Below are 12,577 nucleotides of genomic sequence, written 5' to 3'. Positions count from 1 at the left end.
GGAGATGCGTAACAGCGCCCCCTACCTTACAACAGTGACAACACGGAAAGCAGTAAAATGGCAGGGAAGCATTTACTCATAAAAGACGAGATAACTCGGCAATGTCGGGGAAAGAGTAAATAAAAGAGAAACTTAACTTCAGCATTAGCAAGTTGCCTGCCACAAGCCACTGAAACAGTGTCTATATTTACCAGGACTAGAAAACATCAGCATAGCCATCAACCAATGGTGGTTGCCCCTTATAGTAAATAGTCAAAACAATAGCAAAGCAACTTGCAACTCAGTTGCAAGCTGAAAAAAAGCCCAAGCAACACAGCTTGGCAGAAAAATGCAAATAAAAACTTAAGCTGCTTTAATTATTATAATGGCTGGATATACTAAATGATGAAAAGAGCCGTCATAATATTATGGTCAAGCTTTAGCATTCAGAAAAGCCATTTGAAACATCATTTATACAGTGAAAAGAGAGACATTTACCTTCTTAAACTGTTTATCACTGCTGTCAGACATGGATGCAGACGTTGGTGGGATATCTGGTGCTCTCAGGGATGAATCTCCTGTGGTTTCTAGAAAAAATAAATATAACACACAAATACAAATTATTGTTCCCCTTTTTTCACATTTAGAAAAAATAACTGTCATGTGACAACAGAAATTAACATGCGAAAGCATATATTTGCTTGTAGTTTAAAGCAATTACATCAAGTCACCATATCCCAAAAGAGACTCAAAGGTTTGAAAAGTAAATGGTGCAAAAATGCTTGAGAAATAGTTCATTAAATTATCAAGGCACACTTTAAGACTACATAACAGAGCATATTATTTTAAGATTGTAGTGAGTGTAGTAATGAGAATATATACTGTATGAGAAAATCTGTGCAATATGCTATAGAAAACATGAACATGAATATGAACATTACATAAAAATGCAGTTCTAAACAATCGTTCCCTCTCTAAGATAGCAAGAATTCAGATTAGATATTCAGTCAGTGTACTTTTCAAAACTCTTGAGCTGTAAGAACTTCACACATATAGAATAAATTAGTAATATCGATGGAAAGAGAGAGACAGTGACAAACACAGGGAAGGGCTCAAAAAATCATTAGAGAGGAGAAGGTGAAGTCAAGGGACCAAGTGGCAAGACAATTCAAATCGGAGAAATTCACATTCACAGATACTGTTAGTGTCATTAACTGCATCTCTACTGTAACTGTACATGCATCTGAAACTGACTGTGAGTGACCTATGTTAACTGAACGCTGTAGCATCCAGTTAAAATATCTCAGTTAAGGTATATTAAAAAAAGTCAAACAAACTAAATAACACTTGAGTCTTAGTGATCCATTTTAGACTTAATATACACTAGCATTAAAAAGTTTGGGGTCAGTAAGTTGTTGTTTTGTTTTGTTTTTATGAAAGAACTCAATACACTGGTTCAGCAAAGATGCATTAAATTGAGGAAAAGTGACAGTATAGTCATTTAAATTGTTACAAAAAATATATATTTGAAATAAATGCTGTTTCTTTGAATTTTCTGTTCATGTGACACTGAAGACTGGAGTAATCGCTGCAGAAAATTCAGCTTTGCATCAAAGGAATAAATTCAATTTTAAAATATACTGACATAGAAAACAGTTATTTCGAAAACATTAGAAAAAATATAGCCAACCCCAGACTTTTGAAAGACAACGCAACACTGTAACGCAACTGCAACAGGAAGCTTACTTTATCTTTTAAGCTTAATAATATTAAGCTTCTGTCACATAAAGAAGCAGTAGCTCTGTACAGACAATAAAGCGATTTCTGACTAACAACATTATTGTGATATTTTAAAGATTATTCCCTGTTTTGCTGGTCCATCCTTAGAGGCGCACACCCCACCATCAACTTAAATCCATTTTACATCAGTGCAGCAGATCAGGAGGAATCGAGGCACGCTAAGTGAGGCATTTACACACCTAATAACAGACGCAGACCAGAAGCTCCATTGACTTCACTACCCAAACCTGTGAAGAACGTGGAGGGAGGGAGAGGAGAAGGGAGGAACAAGAGGAACAAATGAAATGAAAATAAAATGAAGGCTGTAGAAAAAGCATGGAGCGCTCATTCCATTACACATTTGATTGGGATTCCAGCGGACAAGCAGTGTCAGCAGCACTGTGCACTGGAAAACATGTTAAGCATATAAATAACCCAGACTTACGTGAAAAATCTTAAAATGCCTCAATGTCATATTACCATTAGGAAGAAACTGATTACGCATATATGAAAATGATTATAAGCAATGCAGTGTCTAAGAATATACTGATTCATTTAGTTGGCAAAAATCACAGAGACAAACCACATGGACCACATGGTTAGATTTAGCACCTTGAAGCTATAAAGATTTTAACAATCAAACACATTCACATAAACGGTCTGACATTCACAAAAAATGCAGTAAACTACGACGGCAAAGCTGACCATTTCTTATGTGTCACATGATACTTCAGAAATCATTCTAATATGCTGATTTGGTGCTCAAGAAAGATTTCTTGAGATTATCAATCTTGAAACCAGTTGAAAACAGCACATCTGTTTCACGGTCACTTTTGATTAATCTATTGCATCCTTGCTGAATAAAAGTATTAATTTCTTCTTTTTTTTATTCTATGTCGTTTATCTTTATTCAGTTTGTATCCATCATGAGGTGTGGGTGAAAGAAATTGCTTACCGCTGGAGAGCAGGCTCTTCAGGAAAGTGAAGTTCTCTCCGATCTTTTCCATATCAGGTAGTAGTTTGGCTATCTCTTCTAGTTCAGGCAAAGCTCTGGCGAGCTTGTCTTTATTCAGGAGCAAAGAAATTACATCATTAACAACCCAACCAAATGTAACCAGTGCACTTGCACAAAAAAAAAATGTTTTATATATATATATATATATATATATATATATTAGGGCTGCACGATTTGGGGAAAATGTCATATTGTGATAATAGAGGTCAATATTGCGATTTCGATTGCGATATGCGATATAATAAACAAATGGTTTCATGAGACAACTTGCTTGGTTCTCAAGGAAAATAAATGCACACATAGATTAGTGATAATCAGCCTAAAGAAAAAAGTTCTTTAGTCAAGAGCAGTGAGTGTTTTTCTCTGTTCCCTTTGTTCTTTGATTAACTTTAGCGACAGATATAATTAGTGGCTACTGTGTACTGTCCCTTTAAGACCAGACGCTGCTGTCAGAGAACTTGATACTGGCGCGCGTCTATCTGTGGGTCGTGTGTATGTGTGTGTGTGTGTGTGTGTGTGTGTGTGTGTGTGTGTGTGTGTGTGTGTGTGTGTGTGTGTGTGTGTGTGTGTGTGTGTGTGTGTGTGTCAGGAGGACATTCACTGACAACGCGTTATTTTTTGTCTTATCGCGCATGAATGGTTTAAAAGCATTTGCATGAATAAGAGCAGGGTCATGTAACACTACAAAGGATGCCAAAAATTAACAGATGCTGCGTTAATTGCGTTAACAGTGCTAATTTGTTTATTTAATATAAAATCGCAGCATTTTGCGTAGGCTTGACATCGCGATTGCGATACGATTAATCGTGCAGCACTAATATATATATAAAATATCATAATAAAATAATATATCGACCACCATATCGGTATCGGCCGCTATATGGCTGACCAGCCTTCGCACACAGAGCTCAAACAGCAATGCTATTATTATGTTTTTTTGCAAGAACATTGATGCAGTATTAACAATAAATAGAACTTTTATTTTTCTCATATTATTTTCATCAACAATGTGGTTTAATTAAAATAATTTCATTATTGTCCATGTGGAGGCTGTTCCATGTTATTTATCCATGGCACATGCCTTTTTATTTTTTTGTACTTGTTGTCTAATAACTTGTTTGCATTATTTAGGCATATTTTTATTTCATTGAGAGGCAATACTTTTTTTTTTTTTGATAAATAAATTTGGCTCTTGGAGTGTAAAATCTTACACTTGTTCTAAATAGGCTACAGTATGTTTGATTTATGTTGAACTGCTTGGGACATGGCTTTTAATGTTGAGCCTTTTGTTTTGGTAATCAGGCTCTTTTAAAAAAATATTTCAAAATATGGATTTAGATTTATCTGCCAATATATCGGTTATTGGCTTTCAGATATAAATAATTATTGGTTATCACATCAGACAAAATTTCATATCAATGAATCCCTAGCATAAGCATTTTTTTTTTATCAAAATGTGGCTCTCTGAATTACTTACCTAAATCAATATTTTCACTCAGCTCCCAAATGAAGTCTGGCACAATCCATGTGTATTGGCTCATATCAGGAAGCATTTCCTTCCATTCATCATAAGTCTGTAAAAACAGAACAGACAGTATTTATTGACTAGTAGTGGACTAATAAACATTTTGCCTGATTCCAACAGCCAATTAGTATTTTTGTTGATAACTGATATGATGGCTGATACTATAAATCTATAAGTCACATGCTTAATCTGTTAAAACATCATGATGACATTGAAAACCAAATATCTGCATCTTGTTTGAAATAGGACAAGCAGCACACCCAGTGTTCATTCAAATTCAGATTAAAATTCAGACTACATGTGCAAGTAAAATGATTTTGAGGTCATTCATTTCAATTGACTGAACACAACCAAATAGTTAAGCGTACCTTTTTCGCTGTATATCCACCTCCAACTGCTGAACCCAGCACGATGTATCTCAGTTTCAGCAGTTTGGCAGCAAGTCGGGCGACCCAGAATGTCCGGTGCTGTTGATAGCCGTGTCCTCCTGACCGGGATTTGGGAGGACGCATGGGGAGCCTGGAGAGAGACGTGTAATGGCGGGCCGCTGAGCAGTGAGGTGGTCTTTGTGGATTGTTGTTAGCAGAGAAGCGGTGATGGATGGCACGAGAGAATGGGTGCAGTTTCTGCAACGGAACTCTGAACTTTACCCCCATTCTGGAGGGAAGCAGATTCTTGCAGGCAATGCTGTGGAGAAAGAGACACTATGATCATTCTGACACATTTATATTCTTCTGAGTCTCTTATTTTCCAGATTATAACAATTAGCGATGTACGATATATCAGCCGCCATATCAGTATCGGCTGATATATGTTCATTTTTAATGTTATCGGCTCAATAAAAAAGATATAAAGTCGATAAATAATGGACTATTTCCTTTAGCTGAGATAATTCAGATGCGCACTGTTCGCCACAATGGTTTTAAATTGCTTGAAATATGATTGGAATCACTTTGAAAAGGAAAATACAGTTAAGTGCAACATGTGCAGCGCAATTCTGTCATATTGGCTACATAAAATTATAATGTGAACATTATAATTGTATGGTTGTGACATGGCGTTTAATGGTGAGACTTTTGATTATGTAATCAGGCTCTCAAAAATTATTCAAAAAAGTTGGATTTAGATTTATCGGCCAATATATCGGTTATCGACTTTCAAATATAAAGAATTACCGTCTCGGCCAAAATGTTCATATTGGTGCATCCCTAATAACAATATATGTAAGAATATTTGAAGAATATATTGTTCAAATGCAGGCCTCAAGAGTATGGTTGGCTCGATGGCCCAGAGCAAGTATCAAAGTAATGAGCCAGCTGATAGAACTGACGCAATGCCAATGTTTACTATCAAAAGTGTGTCAATTTATAGCTGTTATGGAGTAAAATTAGGGTTTAAGTAGCAATAAACATTTAATGAAAAATACAAATCTATTTTCTTACTGTAAAAACATATTGTTAAAAAGCTATTTAAATACAGAAAATGTTGGCAGGTATTCTGCTTTCTGTCAGACATACACTGCATGCAAAACCATAGTATAGTATATGATATAAAGTGCCAAATTTGACAGCTGTAACACATTTTAGGTCTTGCAATGCTAAAAAAGTCTGTTTTGAAACTATGAGAATGACTTGGAAGCTAGAGTTACAATGGGTTGAAAATGATAAACAAAACACTAATGTTTCACGCGGTGTGCTATCGTTTTCGATTAAGTGACAATTTATAGCTGCTGTAATTGACTAACTTTAGGGGGTTTTGTTAATAAAACTAAGTTGTTAATAACTAACTAATGAAAAATATCATTCTATTTTAATCTAGCCTAAATGTTGGCAGCTTTCTGTCAAACACACGCACACAACATCACTGTATAAGATATAAAGTCCCAAATTTGACAGCTGTGTTAATAGACCGACAAATGCCTGAAAACGTTACCTTTTAAGTGACTAAAATACATTTTTAAGCAAGAACGCAAAATAAAAATTCAGAGAAGATCTTGGTGGTTCCTATAACAGCTGGCCAAAGGCTAACTTAGTCCTTTAAAATTGGAGCAAATATGTTAAATTAGACTAAAATTAGTACTGTTATATTTATGATACCAACGTAGCATTTTTGTTAATAACTGATGTAATTTATCTAAAAACGTTAAAAGTGAGTCGGTGTTCGGGTGGTGTCCATTTAGTGCAGTAGTGTAACGTTAGCCTGTCAGTGTCATTTAGGAAACGATACCAAGCAACATTTGTCATTAAGGGCGAATCTTTACAATCAACCGTCCTTTAAAATTATAAATTAGTGTATTTATATCACATATGGGATTATGCATTTTTATTTATATATCCAATCACCTGGTTTCCAATGCGTTCAATTCTGTAGCTGCAAAAGAACTAACGTTACTCTACTTACCAGGTAACTACACTTCCGGCTCGTAACATCCTGCTATTGGCAATAAAGGAATATATAGGGGTCTATCAGATCTCTTTCCGATTTAAAATTCAATTCATCTTTCCAAATGTGGCACTCAGGTTAGCTACGTGGCTAACAAGGGCATAGCAAGCAGGCGATCACCAGTGTCAACTGCTGCTGGAGGAGTGGAAATTAGTTCCTGGTCCACCGCGTGACGCCATGCTTTCAAAACAAAAGTCAGCAAAAATAAAAGTCACTGTCTGGGTCTCATGTAATGGAAGATTTTCTTATTTATTTGTAATCTGAAATGACATGATGTAAAGATGTGACTTCTTATGAGCAGTATAACTGGAGAAGAAATAATTTTAAGGACCATTTTTTTTAAAACACTAAGGTAAAACAACACCAAAAAATCAAAGGTTTCTTAAGTACATTACATTCTCAGAAAATAAAGTGGCCGTAAGTAGAAAGCAGTCAGATTTTTGACTATAATAGGATTTCATCACAGTGTATAAACATGACATTTCCTAAATGTGTGCAGTCCGTACAATGGAGTTCCTTCTTTTTTTATATTTTTTATTTGAGATTAATTTTAGGTTTTACTTGTGATTGCAATACAAATAAATTCCACTAGAGGGCAAGTGACAAAGACAGTGCACTGCATAGATGCTGTATTGAACGACTAGCTTTAACCTTTAAATCTTTAACTTAACATTTACCGAAATGACTGTAGAACTATAACTGTCATCCTCTTTGTTCTAGCTTCTGGACTGTGAATAGCGTAGGCTATAGACAAGTTGTTCGGGCTGAATAGGCTACATGTGCTTATGATGTGTGACCTCTTGGGATGATGGCTAGACTGCCAACTGTGTGAAGTAGCCTATTTCTCTTTAGACAATGTCTGAAAGAGAACTTCTCCAGATTAGTGTGTCTTGCTTGTGTGCTACAATAGGGTAAAACAATATGAGACAACTAGTGAAAGTGCTTTAATTTTTGCTTTGTTTTGTGTTTTATGTCGGAGTAATGAGCGTGCCGAAAGGTGCTACAACAGAAACTCGCCCCTAACCCTAAACCCCACATCCTGACCATATCCTGACAGACAGATTTTGCGACCAAATAAAGATTTTTCGCCATGCCCCAATCTTTCGCCACGCCCATTACTCCAAACTGCAGAGACCTATGGGAACGTTCCACCACTGAATAAAAAAAAATGAAATTGCAACTTTTTATCTCACAAATTTTTCGCGATTGCGAATCTCGCAATTCTGGCTTTTTTTCTCAGAATTGTTTGATATAACTTGCAATTGAGACACATACATTCTTAAAAATATATATATTTTTTTCTTTATTGGCATTAATGGTTTCATGAAGAACCTGTAATACCATGAAACCTTTCCATTCCACAAAAGTTTCTTTATTGAGGTATTAAAATTTTCTTTACAATAAGAAAAACATGGTTCTTTTGAGTTTGTTTCACTAAAAGTTTCTTCTGGGGAACCAAAAATGGTTCTTCCATGGCATCACTGCAAAAAAACTATTTTGGAACCTTTATTTTTAAAGTCGCCATGAAATCAAAATGTACCCTTTTTACTTTGTTAGTGCACATTATTAGTATTGTGGTAATCAATTAAACCATGCAAGTTAATCCACACAGAAAAAAAAAAAACATTTTAGTCATGGAAAATTTTAGTCATGGAATTCATATTTTTGCAAATAGATTTTTGAAAGGTAGAACTCAATTGTGAGAAAAAAACGTTTTTTCCCCTCAGAATGGGACTTTATGACTCGCAATCGCAAGTTTATATCTCACAATTCTGAGAAAAGAAGTCAATTATGAAGTTTTTTATGAAAAGAAAAAACAATTGACAAAAGTCAATTATGAAAAGAAGTTATAATTATGCAATTATGACTTTATTTCTCACCATTTATATCCTGCAGTTATCCTGCAATTCAGACTTTATAAATTGCAATTGCGATACATAGCCTACAAACTTGCAATTGCGAGTTATAAAGTTGCAAATTCACAATTTTGAGATAAAAAGTTGCAGTTATATGTCAAATTGTTTTATTCTGCGATGGAAACAAGCTTCCATAGATACCCGCACTTGGAGATTTCTGTGCGCAAAAATACGAAGTGTGCACCCAGACAGTACACAACAACGTCTTCATGCGTTTGAATGGACAAAATGCCCGTCTCGGCGGGTATCCTTGTAAGTTGGTTATGTCTTAACTGAACATAAACAGATGACAAAGAAAACGCATTTGTATTAGTATATTAGATCCGTGCCGGTCTTAAAGTGACAGCAGCCTAATATTCCTGCTACTGTCTGTGTCAACAACAAAAGACAAAGATAAAAGCACTCCCATGCTCTTGTCTGTCTGAATAACATTTGTAACTTTGAGAATAAATCTATATTTAATTTATACAGTGTAGACCATTCAGTGTTATTTTACATTTGATTGCTTTATTGAATTTCTGTCTCTGAAAACTAGGCTACTGTTAGACCTGAAAAACACTGTTTATTTCATTTGTATCTTTGTTCCATTCGTTTGTGCTATGCTTGTAATTATATTTTTTGTTCTTATTTATTACTTACTGTTTACTTGTCTTTAATGTTTAAAGACGGTTTCAGCAGTTTAAAAGGATGCTACCGTATCTAGGCTTTTTGGTTGACACATGATGTAAAGTGTCATTTGAATGCACACTGCCATAGCAAGTTTAGATCAATCATAGCTCTTAGCTAAAACACGAGACATGATCAATTTGAATTTGTGCTAGTAATGCAGTTATGAGACAGGAACAAAGCTGTAGTCTCCCTGTATAGCCATAAGTTCAGCCTGGGTCTTTTCACTCATCATTCAGTCAGTGAATTTATGTTAAGGCCATTCAAAACTCAGAATATGATTAACACCCTGAAAACATATGTTGATTATAGATGCCTTAAGGATAGGTTATCCTCAAAAGATACTCTCACTTTCTCCTCAGTGTTGTAAACTGCGTCATGAGATCTTCTGAGGCCTAATAAACACTTTCTGGTCAAGTACACACTCCAGCTAAATGTGATTAATCATGTTCTGTTCAGACAGAGTTTGAATTACTAGTTTGAACTAATATTTTAAATTGCAATTTCAGGACGACTCCTGTATTCTGTACAAACAGTGTTCAAAATATTTTTTAGTTAACTGCCACATTTAAAGGCTGTCGTCTTCAAGGCCTTGGTGTGTGTATGAGACCTCCTCTTTAATTACTTATACTCCACGATTGGCTCCAATTTTACAAGGACTCTAAGTCAAATTTTTGGACAATAAGTTCATTATTCAGAGGTCTGTTTAGAAATCAAGAACAAATATTGTCATCCCTGCTGTTTTTAGATGGGATAATATAGAACTTGGACTATTTTAGTGTAAGAAAACACCTGAAATAGAACCACAAACAAAGCAACCTTTATATGGTCAAATAAATCAGTTGTCGCTTGCACAGAAGTTTGCACTGAATCTGAGAGGGAATAAATCATGATTTATTTTTATAGTCAGTGTTTATTCTCGTTCAACTGCTTCTTCTGTCAGGAACAGAAGTTCTTATGTTATTTGGTCACACTCAACCCCCTGAATGACCTCTTCTACTTGTTATCCATAACAACATGATTCATCAACTTTAAACTCCTTAGTGTTATAATCTAAATTATGTGAAATCTTAGGATAGCAGGATAATAAGAGTAAGATCATTAGCAAAAGAGATGGTCATTTCGATTTCTGTGATTAGAAGCACCTTGTGTTAGTGTAAGGACATAAATCGGGTTTGGGTTTTAGTCCAAAACCATTTAAGTTGAGGACAGGTCTTTCTGTCAGTGCTTGACACAATCCCAATGCTTGTAATATCTGAAATATCACATATTGCATTTTTTAGAGCATTACCTTTCGCTTGGATAAAGAGCTATTTTTTTCACACATTTGTGTAGTACTTTTGTTTAAAAAAAAATATGAAGAGAGAATTAATATTTATATAAGTTTTTGGCTGATCTTAAATTATAAGATTATCTCCATTCTGGGCTTCATTCAAAAATAAATTCTTTCATTCATTCATTAAGAATTTTTATACTGTACGTCACATTATAACTTCCCTGAAAACTTTTTATCATGCCTTTTAATAAACTGGCAGTGCATTAAAGTGACAATAAAGGCTTCTACATTGTTAAAAATAAATTCTTTATCATAACATGGTTGAATTACATTTAGAATATATTAATATAAAAAACTGCAATAATATTTCACAATATTACTGTTGTTTTACTGTATTTTGATCGAATAAATGCAGCTTTGAGGATAAGAGACTTCCTTCAAAAACTGTTATATATAACTTGTCCTAGAAATTTGAAACAACATAATATCATAAAATATCACAAAAACATAATATTTTTATTCATCCTTATTTCCAGTCAAGCTGTTAAATTATTTAAAAAGCATGAATTTATTAAGCATAGTTTTATGTGCATTTAAATACAGTAACCAACCATATACGTATAAACATTACATGAAATGTTAGAAATGAAATTTACCTTTGCATGGCAAAACAGTTTCTACATCAAAATGCTATTAAGCACAGCACATTATTTGAAATGTGGTAGAAAATTCATAGTGGAAATTTCCCTTTTTACAGTAAAAAAAAAACAAAAAAAACCAATGTCATAATTAGTTAGTGCCCGTAGTTGAAGAAACACGCATATGCGCATTGTGCAAATCTGTTTCTGGAATGACTATGCAGGCAATATTTCTTTGCCGAACACAAGGAATAAAATAAATAAATAGGCGTATAGTGACCTAGAATTCACATAACAATTAAGTAAAAGGATCAAACAGACATGTCCACAGGTGTTGTGTGTTTTCAGTGTCTCTGGCCACTCATACTGTACGCTCTGCTGCCCCAGAGTCCAGCTGTGGGAACAACTGGAGCAGGACAGTAGGCGAGGCTTGGGGGTGGTTGTTGTGTGCCCCAGATTGCTTCTTCCTGAAAGGGAGGGGGTTTATCATATTCTAAAATGGGGTCAGCTGAAAATACATGTGCTACTGAACGTGCAGCTGCAACATTTAGAATGTGAAAATAATTTGGCTAAATGTTGTGCAAATATATAGTGGAGCTTTCGGACTGTATAGGCAGACATAATCTGTCGAAATGATTCATAACATATTCGGGATGGACGGATGGATGGATGGATGGATGGATGGATAACAATGATATACAAAGATAACAAAGATATAATGCATAACAATGTACATTATGAATTTCTATTTAATACATTGTACATAAAGGCTTCAAGTGAAGTGTTACCATATCATCTTTTGGTTTGTTGATTAAATTGCTGCAATACAACCCACATTACTTTCCCAATGGTTATACCACAAAGCATTTGTCATGATCAGAACAAAGTCTAGCCGTCGCACTCGATAGATGCCACTCTGCATTGATTGGTAATCTTACTTTACTCATTATCAGACAGTATAAGTATAAATACATGATCACACCGACTCTCGTAACACATGCTGGTTCTCGCCTGCTGCAGTCCATAATTATTGACAGGTTTGATGTGCTCATTGAGTGGAAAGTATGGGAGAATTGGAGTTGCACAGAGTGTGTGTGACTAACTCCCACCATCCCACCCCCAGGCCCATTGCTCTGTAATGGAAAGATTAAAAGCAGAGCACCAACCCAAAAAACACCATCCTCTCTCTCTCTCTCTCTCTCTCTTTCTCTGTTTCTGTCCATCTCACTCTCTCCCTAGCTTTACCTCTCTCCCGCCCTTATACTATAGTCCCCTCCCTCTCTCATGTTAAATAGATTACAGAGGATTCACTTATTTAAAGACTTCGACAAAAAGCTGTGC

At 35.1% G+C, this 12,577-nt stretch overlaps 1 protein-coding gene across 4 annotated transcripts in view; it reads right to left on the bottom strand.

The window, feature by feature from the left end:
* opa1 (OPA1 mitochondrial dynamin like GTPase) overlaps positions 1–6,965 on the bottom strand; it is a 40,410-nt gene extending 33,445 nt beyond the window's left edge. Inside the window, exons 1-6 of one of the 4 annotated variants that reach the window (XM_081380837.1) lie at positions 6,699–6,965; positions 4,667–4,985; positions 4,251–4,347; positions 2,714–2,821; positions 1,959–2,006; positions 478–566 (exon numbers count right to left, since the gene is read on the bottom strand). In XM_081380837.1, coding sequence (XP_081236963.1) covers positions 478–566; positions 1,959–2,006; positions 2,714–2,821; positions 4,251–4,347; positions 4,667–4,985; positions 6,699–6,727 — 690 coding nt within the window. In that variant the 5' untranslated portion in view covers positions 6,728–6,965. The remainder of the gene's footprint in view (positions 1–477; positions 567–1,958; positions 2,007–2,713; positions 2,822–4,250; positions 4,348–4,666; positions 4,986–6,698) is intronic. The other 3 variants (XM_081380835.1, XM_081380838.1, XM_081380836.1) reach the window with 3 other exon arrangements.
* Between the last annotated feature and the right edge of the window lie 5,612 nt (positions 6,966–12,577).

The sequence above is a fragment of the Scardinius erythrophthalmus genome, assembly GCF_964197995.2.
Source record: "Scardinius erythrophthalmus genome assembly, chromosome: 12".
NCBI classification, from domain to species: Eukaryota; Metazoa; Chordata; class Actinopteri; order Cypriniformes; family Leuciscidae; genus Scardinius; species Scardinius erythrophthalmus.
Note: the sequence above shows the minus strand (reverse complement) of the source record. Positions and strands in the feature narration are given on the sequence as shown.